Source organism: Polypterus senegalus, chromosome 12 (genome assembly GCF_016835505.1).
Source record: "Polypterus senegalus isolate Bchr_013 chromosome 12, ASM1683550v1, whole genome shotgun sequence".
NCBI lineage: Eukaryota > Metazoa > Chordata > Cladistia > Polypteriformes > Polypteridae > Polypterus > Polypterus senegalus.
The window spans coordinates 106,738,989-106,758,854 of record NC_053165.1 but is presented as its reverse complement, the minus strand read 5'-3'; the positions used below and the strand labels follow the sequence as shown (position 1 = coordinate 106,758,854).

The 19,866-nt window shown below is 42.0% G+C and overlaps 1 protein-coding gene across 3 annotated transcripts in view; it reads left to right on the top strand.

Annotated features, from left to right (window-relative positions):
• The first annotated feature begins 4,255 nt into the window (after positions 1–4,255).
• Positions 4,256–19,866, top strand: part of g6fl (g6f-like) — a 66,358-nt gene continuing 50,747 nt past the window's right edge. For 2 of the 3 annotated variants that reach the window (XM_039773161.1, XM_039773160.1), the window contains exons 1-3: positions 4,256–4,396; positions 4,575–4,919; positions 13,189–13,449. In XM_039773161.1, the coding sequence (XP_039629095.1) occupies positions 4,297–4,396; positions 4,575–4,919; positions 13,189–13,449 (706 nt within the window). In that variant the 5' untranslated portion in view covers positions 4,256–4,296. The remainder of the gene's footprint in view (positions 4,397–4,574; positions 4,920–13,188; positions 13,450–19,866) is intronic. The other variant, XM_039773163.1, reaches the window with a different exon arrangement.

The window sequence follows — 19,866 nt, the reverse complement described above, 5'->3', positions numbered from 1 at the left end:
AAGTCGCACAGTGCCCGAAATAAAAAAAGAAGTTGTCACATATCAAAGTCGCCATGAAAAGGCAAGTTGTAGCCCAACGTCTGAGTTTCATATGAAAGCTTATTAGGGTACAGAGAAAAGAAAAATACATAGGGACACAGTGGGAAAAAAGCATGAAATGTCAACTTTAATCTTGAAATTTCCACTTTAATCACGTAGTTTATTTTGTCATTAAAGTAGAACATCAAAAACTTCATCTTAAAATCGTTTAATTTACTAGTTTCTCAAATCCCATCGTAACTAAAGTAGCACGTTAAATCCTTTGTTTTGTATTTGATCTTCTATGTGCTCTTTGTGTGTGAATCGCTACGTGCTTCCGGGCTTTCTCTTCCTGCGACAGGACACAGAATCCTTTACATTCGTGATATTACAGCTCTCTGAATAATTAAAATAGTGAGATGTATACTTGATATCATTTTCATGATGATAGGAGTTAAAGCATGTTATTAAACATGGGAACACAGTGGCGCAGTGATTGTGCGTGACTTTCGATGAAATAATTTATTGCAGCAGTACTGTTTCTTTCAAACACCCAATTCCTGTCCTTACTTTTATTTCTCCAAGTAACCAATCGCCACACAATCAACTCTGTAATAGATGTTAGGCCATCTGTAAGCTTAGAACGCCAATTCTTCAAAACTTTTAAGGAACTTTGAAATATCTTCTTAGTACATGTTTAAATATTCTATCCTTCCAGTGTCATGCCAGTCTCAGCAAGCATACAGCGTGAGGCAGGAACAATCCACGAACGGAGCGCCAGATCCTTGCTAGCGCAGCAATGCCGTGTCCTCACATGTTTAATTATTAACAATATACTGTAGATTATTTAAATGAAGTTAAAGTTTTATCTGTATAATATAATAAACATATTTTGCTGCATTTCATCTTAAAAATGATATCGTCACCATATGTAAATATGCGCTTTATAAAGTGGCTCAGGTTGTGCAATATTATAACTGTAGTGCAGGTTTACAGTGAGGTGATTGTACTTAAAAGTACAAACAGTTCTACAAGGAGCACTTGATGGACTGATGGAGTGCGTTTAGAGTTCTTGGGATGAAACTGTTTCTGAACTGTGAGGTCCCAGGAAAGGTTTTGAAGCATTTGCCGTGTGAGAAGCAGTTCAAATAGGAAGCATGGCTGAGGCAGTGTGTGCTTGATGCTGTATACCGATAATTCTCTTTCCGATCAACTACCCTGAGTGTTGCAGTGAGAGTAATATAGAAAAAGCTGATCCGCTGTGGCAACCCCTAATGGGAGCAGCTGGAAGAAGAAGAAGAAGGTGCAGTAAGAGTAATAACGCTAAAGCAGCTATGGTATTTGGAATAGTTTGGCCATTCTGTCGACCATTATATTGTTACAGGTTAATTAAAATCAGATGCATTAAACTAATAAACAATATGCGGTTAATTTCAGTGTATTTATAAAACTGTGTAAGGGATGTGGATCTAAAAAAGAAAGGGAAACCACACTGGAACAGTAGCACTACTTTGACGCTGGGTGCCGCCAGTTTGCAAAACCGAGTGCAGAACTTGCGTATGCCAGGGTATGAGCTACCGTGGAAATGTGCGTGGCTTTACACCAAGTTTAGGTTTTATACATCCGCAATGTGAACGTGGAAACAGGAGTACACAACATTTGTGTGCATACGCACCGTTTACAGTATACATGAGGCCCCTGGACTGGAGTTGGAGACCCCTGCCATAAGAGCTACTTAGCCAATTAGTGACAGGGGATGATTAGGGGGCCAGAATGAACAGGCCAGGATGGCACATTGGGGTATACCTAGCTCTTAACGAAGGAAGAGATATTTTATGACCACAGGGGTTCACAACCTCAGGACTTTTATGTCTCTTCTGAAGGACATTTTTACAGCACAGTGTCCCCAACACTGCAGTGGGCCATTGGGATCCAGACACAGACCACAGGATAAGGACCCCTGATGGCCTCACCAACAATTCATCCTGCAACAACCCAAGCCATTCCTAGATGATCTCCTGCCCAAGCATACTTTGCTTCTGGTGGATTACTTGTCCTAAAGTACAGGTGACATGGCTAAGAAGTCTTATGCCCTTCTACTCAGAAGTGGCAGGTGTTGCAAGTGCACACTGGGCTCACTGCCATGTGTCATTTGGTTTCCGAATCTATGGAGTGAGAGCTGTTCCTGTATTCTGAGTATTAAATTGATTCCAATATGAAGTGGCCTTAGGACTTAAGTATTCATCTTGCCTTCTCTTTTCTGTGATCTTCATGGGCAGATAAGGATTGGTGATCATCCTGTTTGAGATTAAAGACTTGTTTCTAAAGCTCTTTGAGAACAATGTTGTCGTTTTGGCCTCTGCTGATTGCAGTCACCAGAATCCACTTTAGGGGTACATTGTGAAGAAAGTGAGGTTAAAATCAGGAAATTCTAATCAAAGTTCATGGTCCTTTCAAACAAGCAGTAGTTTTGTTTGTACCAATAAGTGGGTAACAACTTTTCCAAATACCTTGGGGTTTTGTTCAAGGGAAGAGGACATTAGATTGACCAACTGTGACAACAAGAGAGCAGGAGTTGTCATGGTTGTGGTGTCCTTTCATAACATGGTTGATTTGCTGGATAATTTACTTCCCCATCCTTATCTATGATTACATAATAACAGGTACAAGCTGACCAAATGAGGTCCTGCCCAGAGTTAAATGTCTCTTTTTCATGGCAGCAGGAAGACAACAATCAAGACTGGTGCATTATGGTCCAGTCACACTAGACAAGTTTTCCAGCGATTTCAGACTTCATTTACATCACCCTAGTGAGTCAGGGACAGGCAATCATGTAGTTTGACACCCTCACAGACTCAGTCTCACCAGGTTGCAACTCACCTTGACAAGTTTGATTTTGTCTTAAGTCGTAAGGGTGGGCTCAGTGTGCATGTGAGAACTAACAACCAATGAACGCTCACCCAGAAGTACAATGCTTGCAATTCAGGCACATGCAAACAAAACACTTGCATGTTTTGGACCTCATGAACAGGGTAGAGACTTGCTTGTCTGATGCCATATGTTTTACATACCACGACAGAGCTTTCATACAGCACTGTGCCCAATCAGGCAGTCAGGGAAAGGGGGAAAGTTTACAATACTTTGGAAAATTGTAACAAAGTCAGGTAGTTTGTCACCAATGCAAATCCTAGTTTTGTAATTTGATATCCTCAGGTGACGAGATCAGCAACTGCAGGCGACAAGTTTGTCATTCCCTTCACTGAGTCACATTAACTGCAACAGACTTTACATTAAGAGGAGCTGGATAAAGAGTTTTGGGTACCTAACAAAGAAGCCCCTGTGTTTTTCATAGTGTTTAAGCAACAGTTATGGCCCAATGGGAGGAGACTCAAAGTCTTTTATGCTCTTCTTAGCCTTGTATGGAAAATGCAATGAGACATACCCCAAGAGATGAAGCTTTGAAGAGAAGCAGCAAAAACTGTGGAAGTCTAATTGGGCCATTTCTTAGTGATGGGTGTGAACTTTAGCCCGGATGCAGACAGGCATGGATGCAGAATGTCCCAAAACACACACATTTACTAACGTTTTGCACCACTACAATGTACACAGTGCCCAAACCTCACAAATGTTCCGTCCTTATCTCTTTTTCTTGTCCTTTTCTTCTGCTGCCTCCACTCCTCTCTCGCAAGTTCTGTCCTCTTCCACCCAACTCCGGCTCCCTGAGTGGAGTGAAGTGGCCTCTTTTATTCCGCACCTGGAAGTGCTCCAGGTGCTTCTTGATCAAGTTCTGGCAGGGCCCCCATAGGGTTGAGTTTCTAAGCTCCAATCCCGTGACCCTGATGTAAACCAGGGGGGCTGCCCTCTCATGTCCCGGGAGAGGTACTGCTGGTGATATGCCCACTCCCCCGGTCCTCTCCTCTAAAGGGCCTCCCCCGGCCGTCTATCACATGGCCAAACACTTTGTTTTTTAAATGATTGAGGTGGCTTAAAACTTGGGCGACAAATTCCATGACTTTTGTTTCCTTAGGATCCTTATAGTCATGTAATGGATGCAATATCTTGGAATACCAGCAGTAGCCTCTAACAGCATTTTGCCTGGCATGACCTCAGCTTCTTGGTATAGCTTTGTTTATCTTAAGTAGACAATGCTGCTAAGAAAGCGAGACCAAGTGACTTGCACTTCCTGCTGGGCATGATGCCTCTGCATTGTCACTGCAGCCAGAAGAAGAACACAGGAGAAGATCTGTCATATATCCCAAGCGATTCATAGGAGCTGCAATGATCTTCTTTGGGCAAGGACCTGTGTGCCTAATTTCGTCCACCAAGATTGTAATTATTTTATGCCTTTTAGTTTCATGTCCTTCCTCATCCTTCAAAGGTAAGGCTGCTTCTCTTTACTCAGCATATTTTTAATATGCTGCATACATTTGTTTGCTCTTTGCTTCACTCATATTTTCCTCCTTTCCCGGTTTGTCCATGCACTACACTGCACAAACTCTTTGGTTTTCATAGCTTTCAGATTATCTGATGGTCATTTCCACCTTTGATTCTTTCAGGTCTGAAGTGGGACACAATCATTGTAGGCCTTGTGCCCTCTCCTGTCACACTGCCATGTGAAGACCTGTCAGCAGTTGGAACCGACCGAGTTAAGTGGCTCTGGAAGTCCTCCACACGGGACAGCTGGTCATTGGTCATCTCAGCAAGGGATGAGAAGATCTACACAGGGGGAGGAGGGAAAGTGAGCCTTGGATTTGTGCACAAAGAGCCCCTGAAGTCAGGAAATTTGTCTCTGGTCTTCAATGCTCGGTTCGAGGACTCGGGTCTGTACTCCTGCCAAGTCCAATCATTTGAGAGTAAGGCCGCACAACTCAAACACTTAGTCCTTCTTGTTACACTTCAAGGTGAGAATCTTGTAGGTTTGTATCTTTGGGGTTTATTTAAGCAAATATGGCAGGCAGGCAGTATGGCATAGTGGTTAAGGCTCTGGACTCCAAGCCCTATGGTTTTGGGTTCAGATCCTGACACTGTGTGACCATGAGCAAGTCTCTTCATCCGCCTGTGCTTCAATTGGCCAAACCCAAGAAATGGAATGGATCATATGTCAAATGTTCCAGGTTGAATAAAGGTGTCAGCCAAATAAGTATAATGTAGATGTTGTCAAGGTTAGGAGGATTTGTCCTGTGGTGGTAAATTCAAAGAATAGCAATAATAAGGCACATAAACAGTGCTTGCTTTTTACATTAATTAGTCCATAAATGTTACATTTATATAGTGCTATCCATGGTGAGCAGAGTCTTAAAACCGTTGAAATTATTTAGTGCTAATATCAATCTGAAGATTTTAGTTATGGTCTATATAGTGTCTTTCATGGACAACTCCCCAGAACATTGTACGTATGAATTATGACAAAAAGAATGTGAAATGCTGTAGTTTAGGTAATATAGTGCCTTGCATGTTAAATAAATATCATCACATAGCACTTTATATGAATGCCATAACTTGCTAAAATTCATTTTCCCCCTTTTCTATTTCCAAATACTCTTCATTCAGTTCTATGTCCAGATGGCCATAACCCATACCAGCAACATTGGGTGCAAGGCAGGAACAAACTCGGGATGTGGTGAGGCCCACTCTTGCACACACAACCACACTCCAAGTAAGATCTGGACAGGGGGTGAAATGTGAGGGTCCTTGCAGGAGTCTTGGTTCCCCTAATATAAACTGTTGGTCCTCCTGAAAGCCAGCAAATCAAAATTGCAGGTTGTAAAGGGGGGGGGGGGGGGGTCCAATGAAAATAAAGTCAAAACAAATTGTGATAGTGTCACAAATTACTCAGTGCTTATTACTTACTGAGCTTGGCAGAAAATACTGAAGCAGAGTGCAGAGAGCTCTTCACAGGAAAGAAGGAGAGAGATGAGTGTATGGCCACTGGCTTTGTAGGTTAAGATGTTTTGGTGGCAGGGGCCGGGACATCGATTGCTTCAGTGCTGATTTGGGGCTTAGTCTCAGCTCCCTGAGGCCACCTTTGGAGTTTTTGCACCATTATCAAAACAGCAAATGGGAGAAACCAGGGCTAGTTCATAGGAAATCAAGGGCTATAGGAATATGTAGATTGAACAGGTTGGGGAAGTGCTCTCAAAGATTAGCAGCTAAAGCCCTAGAAACTCCCCACAAGACTGGGAACAGAATAAACCAGTCACGTATTGTTTCCAGGTCCTGTCAGTTCTGGAGGCAATTTCCCATGACCCATAAAAATGTGAAAGAGAAATCATCAGTCTAGTTAGACTCACAGATTGCTGCTGTTCAATACACAAGCCTGTTATTGAGGAGAACCTGAGACAGCACTTCTGAGAGGACTTCAATTCCTAGCAGTTAGCAAAGGGGCCAACTGACAAAGGAGTTGACATTCGGAGGGAAACAGTTAATAGAGGAGCTGCTGTGATTTTAAGTCTAAATGCTCATATTTTGTGAAGAATGGCATATCCATATGTTGCTGGCGTGGTTTTTGTTTGCAGACTGTGCATCTATTCTATATACAGTATATATAAAGATTAGCTAAATCGTGCAATGTTTTCATGCAACACTCATTTTTCTTCTATATATCTATATATCATTTTCTCATCTTCATTAGGAGAATACAACATACAATACTCTCATGTCAATACAACCAATTTAATGTAAATACATCAAAAGAAAAATAAGTAATATACATCTGCTTCGCTAAGAACAGTAGTGGTTGAGTTGTGTGTTATCAGTTGACAAGCCATGTAGGTGGTGCAATGCTAGCGCGGTTGACTTGCAGTAAGGAGATTGTGAGCATGGGTCTTCCCTGTGTGAAATATTGTATAAAGTGTTATTTTTCTTTTTAATTTAGCAAAAAATTCCACCATGCACTGATAGTAAGTGAAGCAAGATATCAATGGGAGGATGGGCCACCATAGGCAGCCAGGGGGGCACACTCCTAGTCCATGCATAATACAATTTGTCTAATTAAGATATACATTTTCAAAATGATAACATCATCTGTATCTGATTTATTGCATATTGCATAGTACCAGAGTAAGATTTCAGTGTTCACCAACAGGAACCCCAAACACCACGGGGTATTTCACACATTGGTCACAATAAGACCACCTGCACTTCTGGACAGGTAATCCACCTAAAGCTAAGCATGTTTGGGCCTGGAGGTTTTTGAATGGGAGGCCGGCAAAGTAAAGCTTGGGTTGTGGCTTAAAGAGGTGTTGGTGAGACCACTGGGGGAAGCTTATGATTACCTGATGACACTGTGTGTGGATCCTAATGCCCCAGTGCAGACATGGGTACACTGTGATATAAAAATTGTCACCATCTTCCAGATGAGACGTAAAACCAAGGTCCTGACTATCTGTTCTTATAGACGATTCCTGGGCATTTTTCCTAAACTGTAGGGTGTTCCCAAATGTACTGGCTTAATTGCCCATCATGGCCTTGTCATTTTGGCCCCTAAACATCTCCAGTCTCTAACTGGCTAAATATCTTTCTCATCCCTACACCACCTAACAGCTAACGTGTGCTGAGCCTACTGGCACAAGAATGGTGACCCTGGTGGATACTACACATAGGTGGTGGTTAGGTTGGCTCCCAACTGTCTACATAAAGCATGTTGAGTAGTTATAAAAGCACTATGTCAATGTAATTTATTATTATCTCTCTATTATAAAAAAAATCTTGGAAGGCTTGGAAGGAGACGAGACGTGATTTTCTCAGAGACACTTTAATGTCCTGTGAGACAAGGCAGTGAGACAAAAGGACAGCTGCTGTACAGGCTTTTAAATGTTCAAAGTGCTGCACGACATGCAGATCACGCAGCACGGCAGCAGCATCAGCAGCAAGCCAGCAGCTGATCCGACCACATCTCCTTAGCGTGCGTTCAGCCCCCCTCTTCACAACGTGAGCGGCAGATCCACAAAGTGGCTGGCGCATTGCACGCCCCTGTAAAGGGGTGGGCGAGCAAAGTGAGCAGTGGGTAAAGCCCCCTTGTTGTCATTATTATTATTATTATTATTATTACTGCGTTCTCATGCCAGGCTAATTTAGAGATGCCCAGTGTAAACCCCACATAGGCACACGGAGAGACAGCACCTGATCCAGGAGGTAGCTGACTATAGCACTACCCTGACACCCATCACTTAAAAGACTATATTTCAAGATCTCACTTCAGTTTTTCTAGAATATTCCATGGTCAACAGCATTCCAAAAGCACTCTAAATCATCTATACTGCTAATCAGAATTCAAAAACCTCAGCTTCAGTTTATACACTGCTATTCAGGGTGCACACCATATTAGGGCACTTCAGTGAACTAGTGAAGAATACAAAATTTCACAAATATCACATCAATATGTATATAGTGCCTTGTATAGTGCCTCGGTGTCCTTCCTGGTGAACACAGCCCTATAGCACTTTAGAGAATCTGTTAACCAAAGTCAGGTTAAAATCTGCCTCTTAGGTTCATATGCATAAATCTTTTTCTTAGAGTCATGTAGGGTCCTTCATGATGTTTTACTATATTAAAAAAATTGAAACAGATTAAAGAAATCCAAAGTCAAATTAAAAGTAAAATTTATTGTCATCTGAACCATATACAAGTATAAAGAAAGATGATATTTCGAAGATCAGGGCTCATAGTGTACACAAATAAGACAAGACATGCGTTATACAGTTTAAACAGGCAGTATGCCAATAAAATGAACTGCCACAATTCCTCCGAGTCCCATTAAATGCAAGGTCCACAGATCAATGCAGTTACTGACTGCTTGACATTATAGATAAAGTGACATGTGCATAAGCTAGAGGGAGAGATTGTGTGCTAGGATGTTAGGGTAAGATGGAAGCTGTTGAGTAGTATGACAGCCTGAGGGAAAAGGCTATCACACAACAAATAATAGATCAAACTTTCCTGATGGCATAAGAATTGTCCTGCACAATACAGCAGACCTTGGAGAACGTGCCTCCCAGAGAAAAGAGGGGCACCCCAATCATACTCTCCACTAACCTCACTATTCTTTGTAGTCTCTAACAGTCGACATGCTGCACTTGCCATACTAGACTGTAATGCTGCTGGTCAGGACTCTCTTGATGGTGCCTCTGTAAAACACAGAGAGAATGGGAAATGCCTTCACTTCAGCCACCTCAGAAAGTGTAGTCTCTGCTGGGCCTTTTTAGTTAAGGAAACGGTACTGGTAGTCCATGTGAGGTCCCTTGTTATGTGCACACCAAGGAACTTTAAAACCACAATGATTTACAAGGTAAAACATAAAACAGAAGCAGTATGTCATGTTTTGGCCAGGGTTATTCCTCTGGATGGGGTTCAAATTCATGTTCTGTTACTCTTCTGTTTATTTTTGCTTCTTTTATCTATGTTGATTATGTAAATCATTCTTTATTTTTGTTTTTGTCTATTGTGAGACCTACCCGGACACCACCAGTCAGAGACCACATCTTTATAAAAAGACACATGTCTATTTCTCCCAAATAAACACAGGATTTAAGTCCCGAACACCACACAATGCACACAGCAATCAATCACCACAATAATTCTCTTCTCTTCCTCAGTCCTTGGCCGCCTGTCTCCTCCTGGGAGCTTCGTCCTGCTCCCACTCCCGACTCAAGCTCCCCGACTGCAAGGAGGCGGCCTCTTTTATTCCCACCCTGATGTGCTCCAGGTGGCTGATGACGATCTTCTGGAAGCACTTCCTGGTGTGGTGGAAGTGCTGCTCTTTGCACCAGAAGATGCTTATATGCCTGTTAGGAGTCTCCTGTCTGGGCAAGGAACCATCCCCTCTTCTGGCTGGGATGCCCATCCAGCCCATGTGGCATCTGCAATGAACAATAGGTAATCAGAAAATCAAAAGTACACCTTATGAGAAGGATTTAGGAGTCATAGTGGACTCTACGCTATCTATTGTCAGACAGTGTTCAGAGGCCATTAAGAAGGCTAACAGTGTGACAGGTTATATAGCGCCCTGATGTGCAGAGTACAAGTCACAGGAGGTTCTGCTCAACCTTTATAATACACTGGTGAGACCTCATTTGGAGTGCTGTGTGCTGTTTTGGTCTCCAGGCTACAAAAAATATCAAGAGAAGAGCGACTAGGCTGAGTCCAGGGCTAGAGGGGATGGCTAATGAGGAAAGATTGAAAGAGCTGAGCCTATACAGTTTAACCAAAAGGAGATTAAGAGGTGACATAACTGAAGTGCTTAAAATTATGAAGGGAATTAGTACAATGGATCAAGACTGTTATTTTAAATTGAGCTCATCAAGAACATGGGAAGACAGTTGAAATCTTTTTCAGGTAAAATTTCACTCAAACATTAGGAAGTTTTTCTTTACACAGAGAACCACAGAGGCATGGAATAAGTGACCAAGAAGTGTGGTAGACAGTAGGACTTTAGGGACTTTTAAAACTTGGCTTGATGTTGTTTTAGAAGAATTAAGTGGATAGGACTGGCGAGCTTTGTTGGGCTGAATGGCCTATTCTCGTCTACATTGTTCTAATGTTCTAAAAAATTGACACGCATGAGAATAATCGTAATCACAAGAACTCACCAACACCAGCGCATACAATACAAGGCACTGTGGGTTTCCTCAGCTCCCTCAACAGTGATGGGCAGGTGGTCCCATCTCTTGGGGAACCACCCACAAAACACATTTAATGTAGTAGAAGATACCTAGACACACAGAAACCAAATGATGAAGAATGCTGACAATGAATACATAATTATATAATTGTTAAACATGAACAAAATTAACCTAAACAAAAGAATCAAAAGTGAAGAATAAAGGACATCCATCCATCCAACCCACTATATCCTAACACAGGGTCACGGGGGATTGCTGGAGCCAATCCCAGCCAACACAGGGCACAAGGCAGGAACAAATCCCAAGCAGGGCGCCAGCTCACTGCATGGCACACACACACCAGGAACCTATTTAGAATCACCAATCCACCTAACCTGCATGTCTTTGGACTGTGGGAGGAAACCCACGCAGACACGGGGAGAACATGCAAACTGCATGCAGGGAAGTGAACCCAGGTCTCCTTACTGCAAGACGGCAAAGCTACCACTGTGCCACTGTGCCGCCGAATAAAGGACATAAAAAAGGAATTTGAACCACTTTTGAACACCTTTCATGATGACAAAATAAGAACAGCAAATTTTAAATAGCAAAAGATGCCAGTTACTGTAACTCCATACCAGTGCTTATACCACCCGTCATGACAGCAAGCTTTGTGGTCGATAGCAGTTGTATGGAAAAGGAACAGAAGAGTATTTAGCCAAGTGTTCTAATTCTACAATGTAACCAGGAAACACTGGACTCTTCTATTGATTTGTGTTTATCAGCAGGCACACCTTCACCTCACAGCATGTATGTTTACAGAGTTTGAGATTGTTGTGATGGTGGCAATAAATCCATCCACCCACCTTAGAAACATTATTACCCAATGGATGAGTTCTAGAAACATCCAGGAACCACCTAAATAGGCACATCCCTGCACGAGGCCATACAATTCCAGGAGGAGCAGATCTATTATGAAACCAATGAATCTTAAGCTTCAGGGCCCCTAATCCTAGAGGGGCCACCAGAAACGACTTTAGTCCACATCGCTTAGAAATGCTGGGTGTCTGCTGTATGAGAAGGGGTTTTTAAAGCCCATACCTGGAATGGTTACATTTTTTAGAAAATCTGTGGTGATCTGTTGTGGAACAAACCCATTGAAGAAGACAGCAGAGGTTACCCAAGCCTCCTTGCTGGAAGTGAAAGGGCCACCATAACAGTTCAAGCTTCAGGGTCCAATTTAGTGTTGTGAATGACCCTAACGTGCACGTAGGGCACAGAGGAAAAACCCACTTAGAGCCAGGGAGAGTATGCAAACTCCACGTAGGCTACGTCTGGGCCAGGACACGAGCTGAGGACTCTGGATTTGTGAGGCAGGAACGCAGACCACTTGACAATGGCAAGTAAACTCACAAACGTGTCCATTTAGGATGAGCAGATTCAGTGAATGGATGTCACAACCACAAGAACACAACCACCACAAGGAGTGTCATGAATGGGTAGTTCTAAAACACTTTCAAAAATTGTCCACTACAAAAAACAATCTAAAACCCTGATTAGAAACCCAAAGGGGCGAGAAAAATCTTTATAAAATAAAAGGTTTATTTCCGCAAAAGACTTTGCAATACACAATGTTCTAAAGAGCACAAAGGAATTGCCAGTCATTACACAAGATAACCACTCAGGCAGTCATTCATTTATTTTTTTCTTTTTCCTATATAAAGCTATGGAGAGTTGGGAACTGTAGCTGATCCTCATTGGGTAACAGTCCACAATGGCACATTCACTTACACAAGCTCTAACTCCAGGCTAAAACAATTGATCCAGACTGGACGCCATTGGGGATGTGGGAGGAAACAGGAGTACCTGCAGAAAAGACACAAGGAGTGGCTGCAGTGCCATTTGAACCCTTCCTAGGAGCCACAAAATGCCAACCTATTCTATAATACAAATAATAATAACGGCCCAACAGCCATTCAGCGAATGATAGCCATGAGGGCTTCTGACAGGCTTTTCACTGCCTCTGTGGGTGACAAAAACTTCACAACAATCCAGCTAGTAATGACCCTTAGCAGAAAGGATATTTGGGAGTCTTGCATTCTTAGGAAGTATACTGTACAAGAGCTCTCTTTCTTGCCATGAGGCACATTGCACAGATTCCAGTGATGTCCACATTTGTCCTTGTTCATCAGTCATAGTCACAGTTACAAACGCAGACTCAGGCAAAGCATCTTATAGGTGACTCACTGATCATGAGCTCAGGCTGGGTACACAGCAAGTAGACTGCCAGATTACCATTGAACCTCTTAGAATGGCCGAATTGTACACATAAAATTGTAAACTTGTCGTAGATATCTCTAATGACGAAAGAATTAAGCCAGAATTCCAAAGGCTGCTAGTTCAGTCCCCACCTATGACTTACTGCATGACTTTGAACCAATCACTTAACCTGTTGATGCTCTAAATGTAAAAATCCATGTAAGTAATTTTATGTTATGTCTGCACTTGTAAAGAGTCCTGGATTGGTTTCATATAAAGTTAAGGTTATTGAGCTTTTTGCTTTCCCTTTCAGTCACCAGCAGTCCACCAAACCCCATCCCGATAGACAGTACGCTGCAGCTAAATGCCACCGTGTCATGGCCCAATGTGGTGGCGCACACACGGTGGATTTCTCCTTCTGGAAATGCTCTCCATGTGAAGAATGACCTTGGCATCACCTACTACACTCGGCTGACCCGCATAAGCCAGCAAGAGGCTGGGCACTATGTATGCCAGATTCTTCTCAAGACCACTGCCACCCCCCTGGCTTTTAGCCACCATATCTCAGTTAGCGGTAAGAAGAAATTTCTTATACTTATTATTATCCTTATTTTTATATTTATTCTTTTTTCTAATCTGTTTTAATTTTTCTATCTATCTATCTATCTATCTATCTATCTATCTATCTATCTATCTATCTATCTATCTATCTATCTATCTATCTATCTATCTATCTATTTATCATATAGTGTTCTTCAGGTCTATCTATTTATCTATCATATAATGCCTTTCATATCTATCTATCTATCTATCTATCTATCTATCTATCTATTATATAGTGTTCTTCAGGACTGTCTATCTATCTATCTATCTATCTATCTATTTATCTATCTATCTATCTATTTATCTATCTATCATATAGTGTTCTTCAGGTCTATCTATTTATCTATCATATAATGCCTTTCATATCTATCTATCTATCTATCTATCTATCTATCTATCTATCTATCTATCTATCTATCTATCTGTCTGTCTGTCTGTCTCTCTGTCGGTCTGCCTGTCTGTCTGTCTACCATATAGCGCACTACATTTCTATGTACAGTGCCATCCGTAATGTTCAGGACAAAGACACGTTTTTCCTTGATTTCCCCCTCTGTTCCACAGTTTAAAATTTCAAATCAAACAATTCAGATGTGATTAAAGTGCACATTTCAGACTGTCATTTGAGGGTATTATCGTACATTTCAGTCATACCATATTGAAATGACAACACTTTCTCTACATGGTCCCCCCATATCAGGCTCCATAATATTTGGGACACAGTCTCCCAGGTGTTTGTGATTCCTCAGTTGTGTTTCATTGCTTAATAAAATACCTTTGCTTGCTTCTACCCTTTTGGGTCTGTAGTTGCCATTCTTCAACATGGGGGCAAGAGCTGTGTCAATGAAAGTCAAAGAAGCCATTATGAGGCTGAAAAACAAGAATAAAACTATTAGAGACATCAGTAAAACCTTAGAATTACCGAAATCAACTTTCTAGAATATCATTAAGAAAATGTTGTGAGCTCAGTAATCACAAAGGGACTGGTAGTCCAAGGAAGACCTCCACTGCTGAGGACAGACAAATCATCACTATGGTAAAGAAAAAGCTCCAGCTCCTACTCAACAGATTAGAGACATTCTTCAGGAGGCCAATGTGTTTGTTAGACGACTGTCTCCAGAAGAAGACTTCATGAACAGAAATACAGAGGTCTAGTTCTGTCTCCTGATTGCTGTGGTGACTTGCATCACAGTGATAATGATTTTATTAAGTTTAACAATTCATATCATAAGTGCCACTTTTGTAAATAGTTGAAGGTGCGCTTACCTTTAGAAACAAGGTTAGTGCAGGGGAGTCGCACTCTGGTAATAGTAGCTCCAATAATGGCATACAGGCGAGCTTTGGCGGTGACTGGCCTAGCACAGAGGCCTACACACACGCGCATGTCTTCAGGTAAAAACGAGCCCATCATCGCAATGGTAGTCTGCCACTAAGGAGCAGTGGAGCATAAACGGCTCCAAGCACACATAGACAAAGAGCCCAAAGTTAGCTTGGACAGCCACTAGAAGCAGTGGAAAGAGAAACCTCACACACATGAGAAGGTCTGAATAGTTTTAGTGATTTCCTACCAGAATACAGCACAACGCATAGCCAGCGTCGCAACATGTATGATAATTGGAAAACTCCCAAGAGCATCCCTGGAAATTGAGAGAGAAAACCCGGAGGTAGAATAAAATGAATAAGATGAAGCCAGGGGTCACCATTTGATCGTTCTGCTTTGCTGATCAATCAAGCAGCAGTGAGGAAAGTGTAAGGGGGGCTTCAGATTAGGCCTCCGAGTTAACAGGAGGAGTGCAGGGGATCTCTGGGGATGGAGCTGGGGAGCTCTGTGCTTATTGGATTCCTTTCCATTATTTTTTTTTGAACAATTCTCTAATATTTCTTTATTATTCTTTAAAGGAAGAAAAGCTTCTTTCTTCTTTTTAACTGCATAGCTCCTGGAAGGTGCAGTCATGTAATTGGTGTATTGAGTCTTTAATTTTCTTTTTTGCATTTTCCTTTTTGTGTGTTAGTGCTAATTGACTGTGTTTGATACAAGTACATGACTCTGGTTTCTGATCATTGATTTACTGGCACTTGCTGCAAAAAATGACGGCTAGTTTCTGCTCGGTGATGAACTACAAGATGCCCAGAGTTTAATCCATGCAGGGGTTCATAAGCACAGGGCATCATAATTCCAGTTTTTTAAATCACCTGCCATCCCAAACAGGTCAGAACATAGAGGCTAAATCATTTCAGATTTTCTGGTCGTCAACAGTCTTTTATGTTCTGCCATGAAGGTTTCCATAATTCTTGTAACTAAGTCTGTTTATGTCATATCTGGTTGGTCCTTTCACCTTTTTCTTTCTACTTTTCAAACATGAACGTTTTGTAAAAAGTCCAGTCTTCTCACTGTGACAGACGGCCGGGGCCCATGCCCGGCCAGGACGCCCCTTCTCTATATGTTCCAGGGGAGTAAGAATGGGCTGCGCAGTACCTCCCTCGGGCCACTTGGTGGCAGACCCCTGGGTGACTCTGGTGCCTCAGATGCCCGCAAGGCTCCATGGGAGATGGAGTTCTCCACAGCTCTGTTGGGATCATGGGTTCCAGGGCCCGTCTAGGCCGTAGTTCAGCCACACCCAAAGGTGCAATCGGAGGCAGGTGTTCAAGCACTTGAAGCACTTCCGAGTGAGCTATAAAAGGGGCCAGCAGCCACCAGTCCAGGATCCTGAGTCGGGAGGAGGAGGACAATGCTTGCCGGGAGCAGTGGTGGTAAAGAGAGTAGTGAGCCTTTTATTATGTTTTGGTTTTGTGCTTTTGGGATTGTGCTGTGACTGAGGGGCACGGGGAAGACGTGCCCCCCAGCTGAAGAAAAACAAATCCTTTTGGTTTAATTTTAACATGCCTCCGTTGTCAGTCTATGTCGGGTTGGGCGAATATACAGTATAGCGCCTTTAACATACTATATACCCAAAAAATGACAGTTTATGTCTCCTCATATGGACTCCTTATGAATATTGACAGTTAATTCGGTTTGAAATCATCATAAAGACTTTTTCATTTCCCTGTCTTGCTTCTTCATTGTCCATCTTTCACATTTGGACAATACATCACTTAACCATCCTGGCCTGACCTTTCACAACACTTACATCTTTCTTTGTTGCTCTTCTAAATGCCAACATTCCACTTATTTCCCGAGTGCTGGAGCCATTATTATTGCTAACTGATCAAAGAGTCTTCCACAAAAGTTGATCAATCAATCAATCAATCAAGCACTTTACTGTCATTGTATAACACAATGAAATTACTTTTGGAAGTCAAAAATCTTCATCATCTGCTTTGTCAGGTTCACCTGATTGTCTTAAAAGTTAAACTGAACCCAACTTGTCACTCTTTATTTCCAATTGACCAATAAAGCTCTTAAATTTTCTTTCTTTTCTTCTAACTGTGGAATCATCTGCGTATCTGGGATTGTTAATATTCCTCACACCTACCTTGAAGCCGCACTTATCTTCCTCTAGGTCAGTTTTTCTTATTGAGTATTCAGCATATAAATTAAACTCTTTGTTGTAACTCCCTTGGGAATGACTCTGTTTCTCCATGCACTGCTCTAACTGCTGCTTCTCGGCCAGAATACAAATTCCACATCAGCACATTCAGGTGTTTGCACAGTTTAACATGATCAACGCAAGAAATCAGCCACATCATTAAAAGCACTGACAGGTGACGTGAATGACATTGATGATCATGTTACAATGGCACCTGTCAAAGGGTAGGCAGCAAGTGAGTAGTCAGTTCTTGAAGGTGACGTGTTGGAAGCAGGAAAAATGAGCAAGTGTAAGGATCTGAGGGACATTGACAATGACCCAAATTGTGATGGCCGGATGACTGGGTCAGAGCATCTCCAAAACGTCAAGTCTTGTGGGGTGTTCCAGGTATGCAGTTGTTAGGGCCTACCAAAAGAGGACAACCAGTAAAATGACAACAACAAGAACAAAGTTTGTTTATAGAGCATGTTTTCATACAAAATGCTTTGCAAAACAGAAAAAAATCTAAGAATAAATTTAGGCAATACTAATTAACAAAGAATAAAGTAAGGTCCTGAGAGCTGGAGAAAAAAAAAACAATCTGCAGGTCTTCTGAGGCCATGGGACCACCCAGCCCCCTCTAGGCATTCTACCTAACATCAATGACCTCAATCAGTCCTCATGGTTTTCGGGCTTCACATGGAAGAATTAGATGATGATGATCATGTGGACTTCTGGCCTTTAATCCATCAATGTAAGGAGTTCACGGTGCTTTGATCAGGTGGTGGTGGTGCAGATCGCCACCACAGAAAACCGGAAAAAGAACAGCAGAGAAAGAAGGGGTTAGTACAGACTTCAGAGTCATAAAAATAAGATAATAAAATGCATATACAGAATATCAGGATTAAACTAAAATGAAGTTATGAGAAAGCCATGTTAAAGTAATGTGTTTTCAGCAGTGTTTTAAAATGCTCCACCGTATTAGTCTGGCGAATTTCTATCAGTCAGCTATTCCAGATTTTAGGTGCATAACAGCAGAAGGCCGCCTCACCACTTCTTTTAAGTTTAGCTCTTGGAATTCTAAGCAGACACTCGTCTGAAGATCTAAGGTTACGATTTGGAGTGTAAGGTGTAAGACATTCCAATATATATGATGGAGCAGATTATTTAAGGCTTTGTAAACCATAAGCAGTATTTTAACGTCAATTCTAAACGACACAGGTAACCAGTGTAGTGACATCAAAACTGGAGAGATGGGTTCAGATTTTCATTTCTTAGTTAAGATTCTAGCAGCTCCATTCTGCACTCTTTGCAATCGATTTATGTCTTTTATGGGTAGTCCTGAGAGGAGTGCGCTACAGTAATCTAGTCAACTAAAATATGTAAGAAAGCTCAGAGCAGAATATACTTTCTGAGAAGGTTGGCATCCTTCAACATCTGCAGTAAGATGCTGCAGATGTTCTACCAGACGGTTGTGGCGAGTGCCCTCTTCTACGCGGTGGTGTGCTTGGGTGGCAGCATAAAGATGAAAGACGCCTCACGCCTGGACAAACTTGTTAAGAAGGCAGGCTCTATTGTAGGATTAAAGTTGGACAGTTTAACATCTGTGGCAGAGCGACGGGCACTAAGCAAACTCCTGTCAATCATGAATAATCCACTGCATCCACTGAACAGTGTCATCTCCAGGCAGAGGAGTAGCTTCAGTGACAGACTTTTGTCACCGTCCTGCTCCACAGACTGAGGAGATCGTTCCTCCCCCACACTATGCGACTCTTCAATTCCACCCGGGGGAGTAAATGCGAACATTAATTTTATTTTAATTCTTTTCATTTTTATTACTATTTAATTTAATATTGTTTCTTTGTATCAGTATACTGCTGCTGGATTATGTGAATTTCCCCTTGGGATTAATAAAGTATCTATCTATCTGTCTATCTATCTATCTATCTATCTATCTATCTATCTATCTATCTATCTATCTATCTATCTATCTATCTATCTATCTATCTAAAAACAAAAGTATGAACTCATATTTCAGCATCTTGCAAAGTTATAAGGGATCTAACATTCGCTATATTTCTTAAGTGAAAAAATGCTGTCCTAGTAGTCTGATTAATAAGTATTTTAATTGACTTTTGATGATGACATTGATGTGTGTGGGGAGCAAAGACTAGCCTGTCTGGTCCCGTCTGGTCCAACTCCACAGAAGAGCTACTGGAGCACAAACTGCTGCAAAACTTAAAGCTGGCCATGAGAGAAAGGTGTCAGAATACACAGTGCATTGCAGCTTGCAACGTATGGAGGTGCCCATGCTGTCAAAGTGCCCATGCTGACCCCTGTCCACCACTGAAAGCACCTACAGTGGGCATGTGAGTGTCAGAACTGGACAATGGAGCAATGGAAGAAGGTTGCATGGTCTGATGAATCACATTTTCTTTTAGATCATGTGGACAGCGAGGTGCATGTGTGTCATTTACCAGGGGTAGAGATGGCAGCAGAATCCACTATAGGAAGGAGGCAAGCTGGTGGAGGAAGTGTGATGCTCTGGGCACTGTTCTGCTGTGGAACCTTGGGTTCAGGCATTCATGTGGGTATTACTTTAACATGTACCACCCACCTAGAAATTGTGGCACGCAACGTACACCAGTTCATGGTTCAACGACAAAAGCGCGATAGACAAATGAGCACCGACAAACTCGCTAACTGGTTTTCGACAAATGAGCACCGACAAAATTTTGAGAGAAGCCAAGAGAGTGGGACGCCCTTTCTGCAATTCTTCCTACATACGCAGGGCGTGATCTTAAGGACTATCTGCGTGCCGTACTGATGGCATGCCGCGTCTCATAATATTGACTTCTAAAATAAACATTATTATATATGATTTA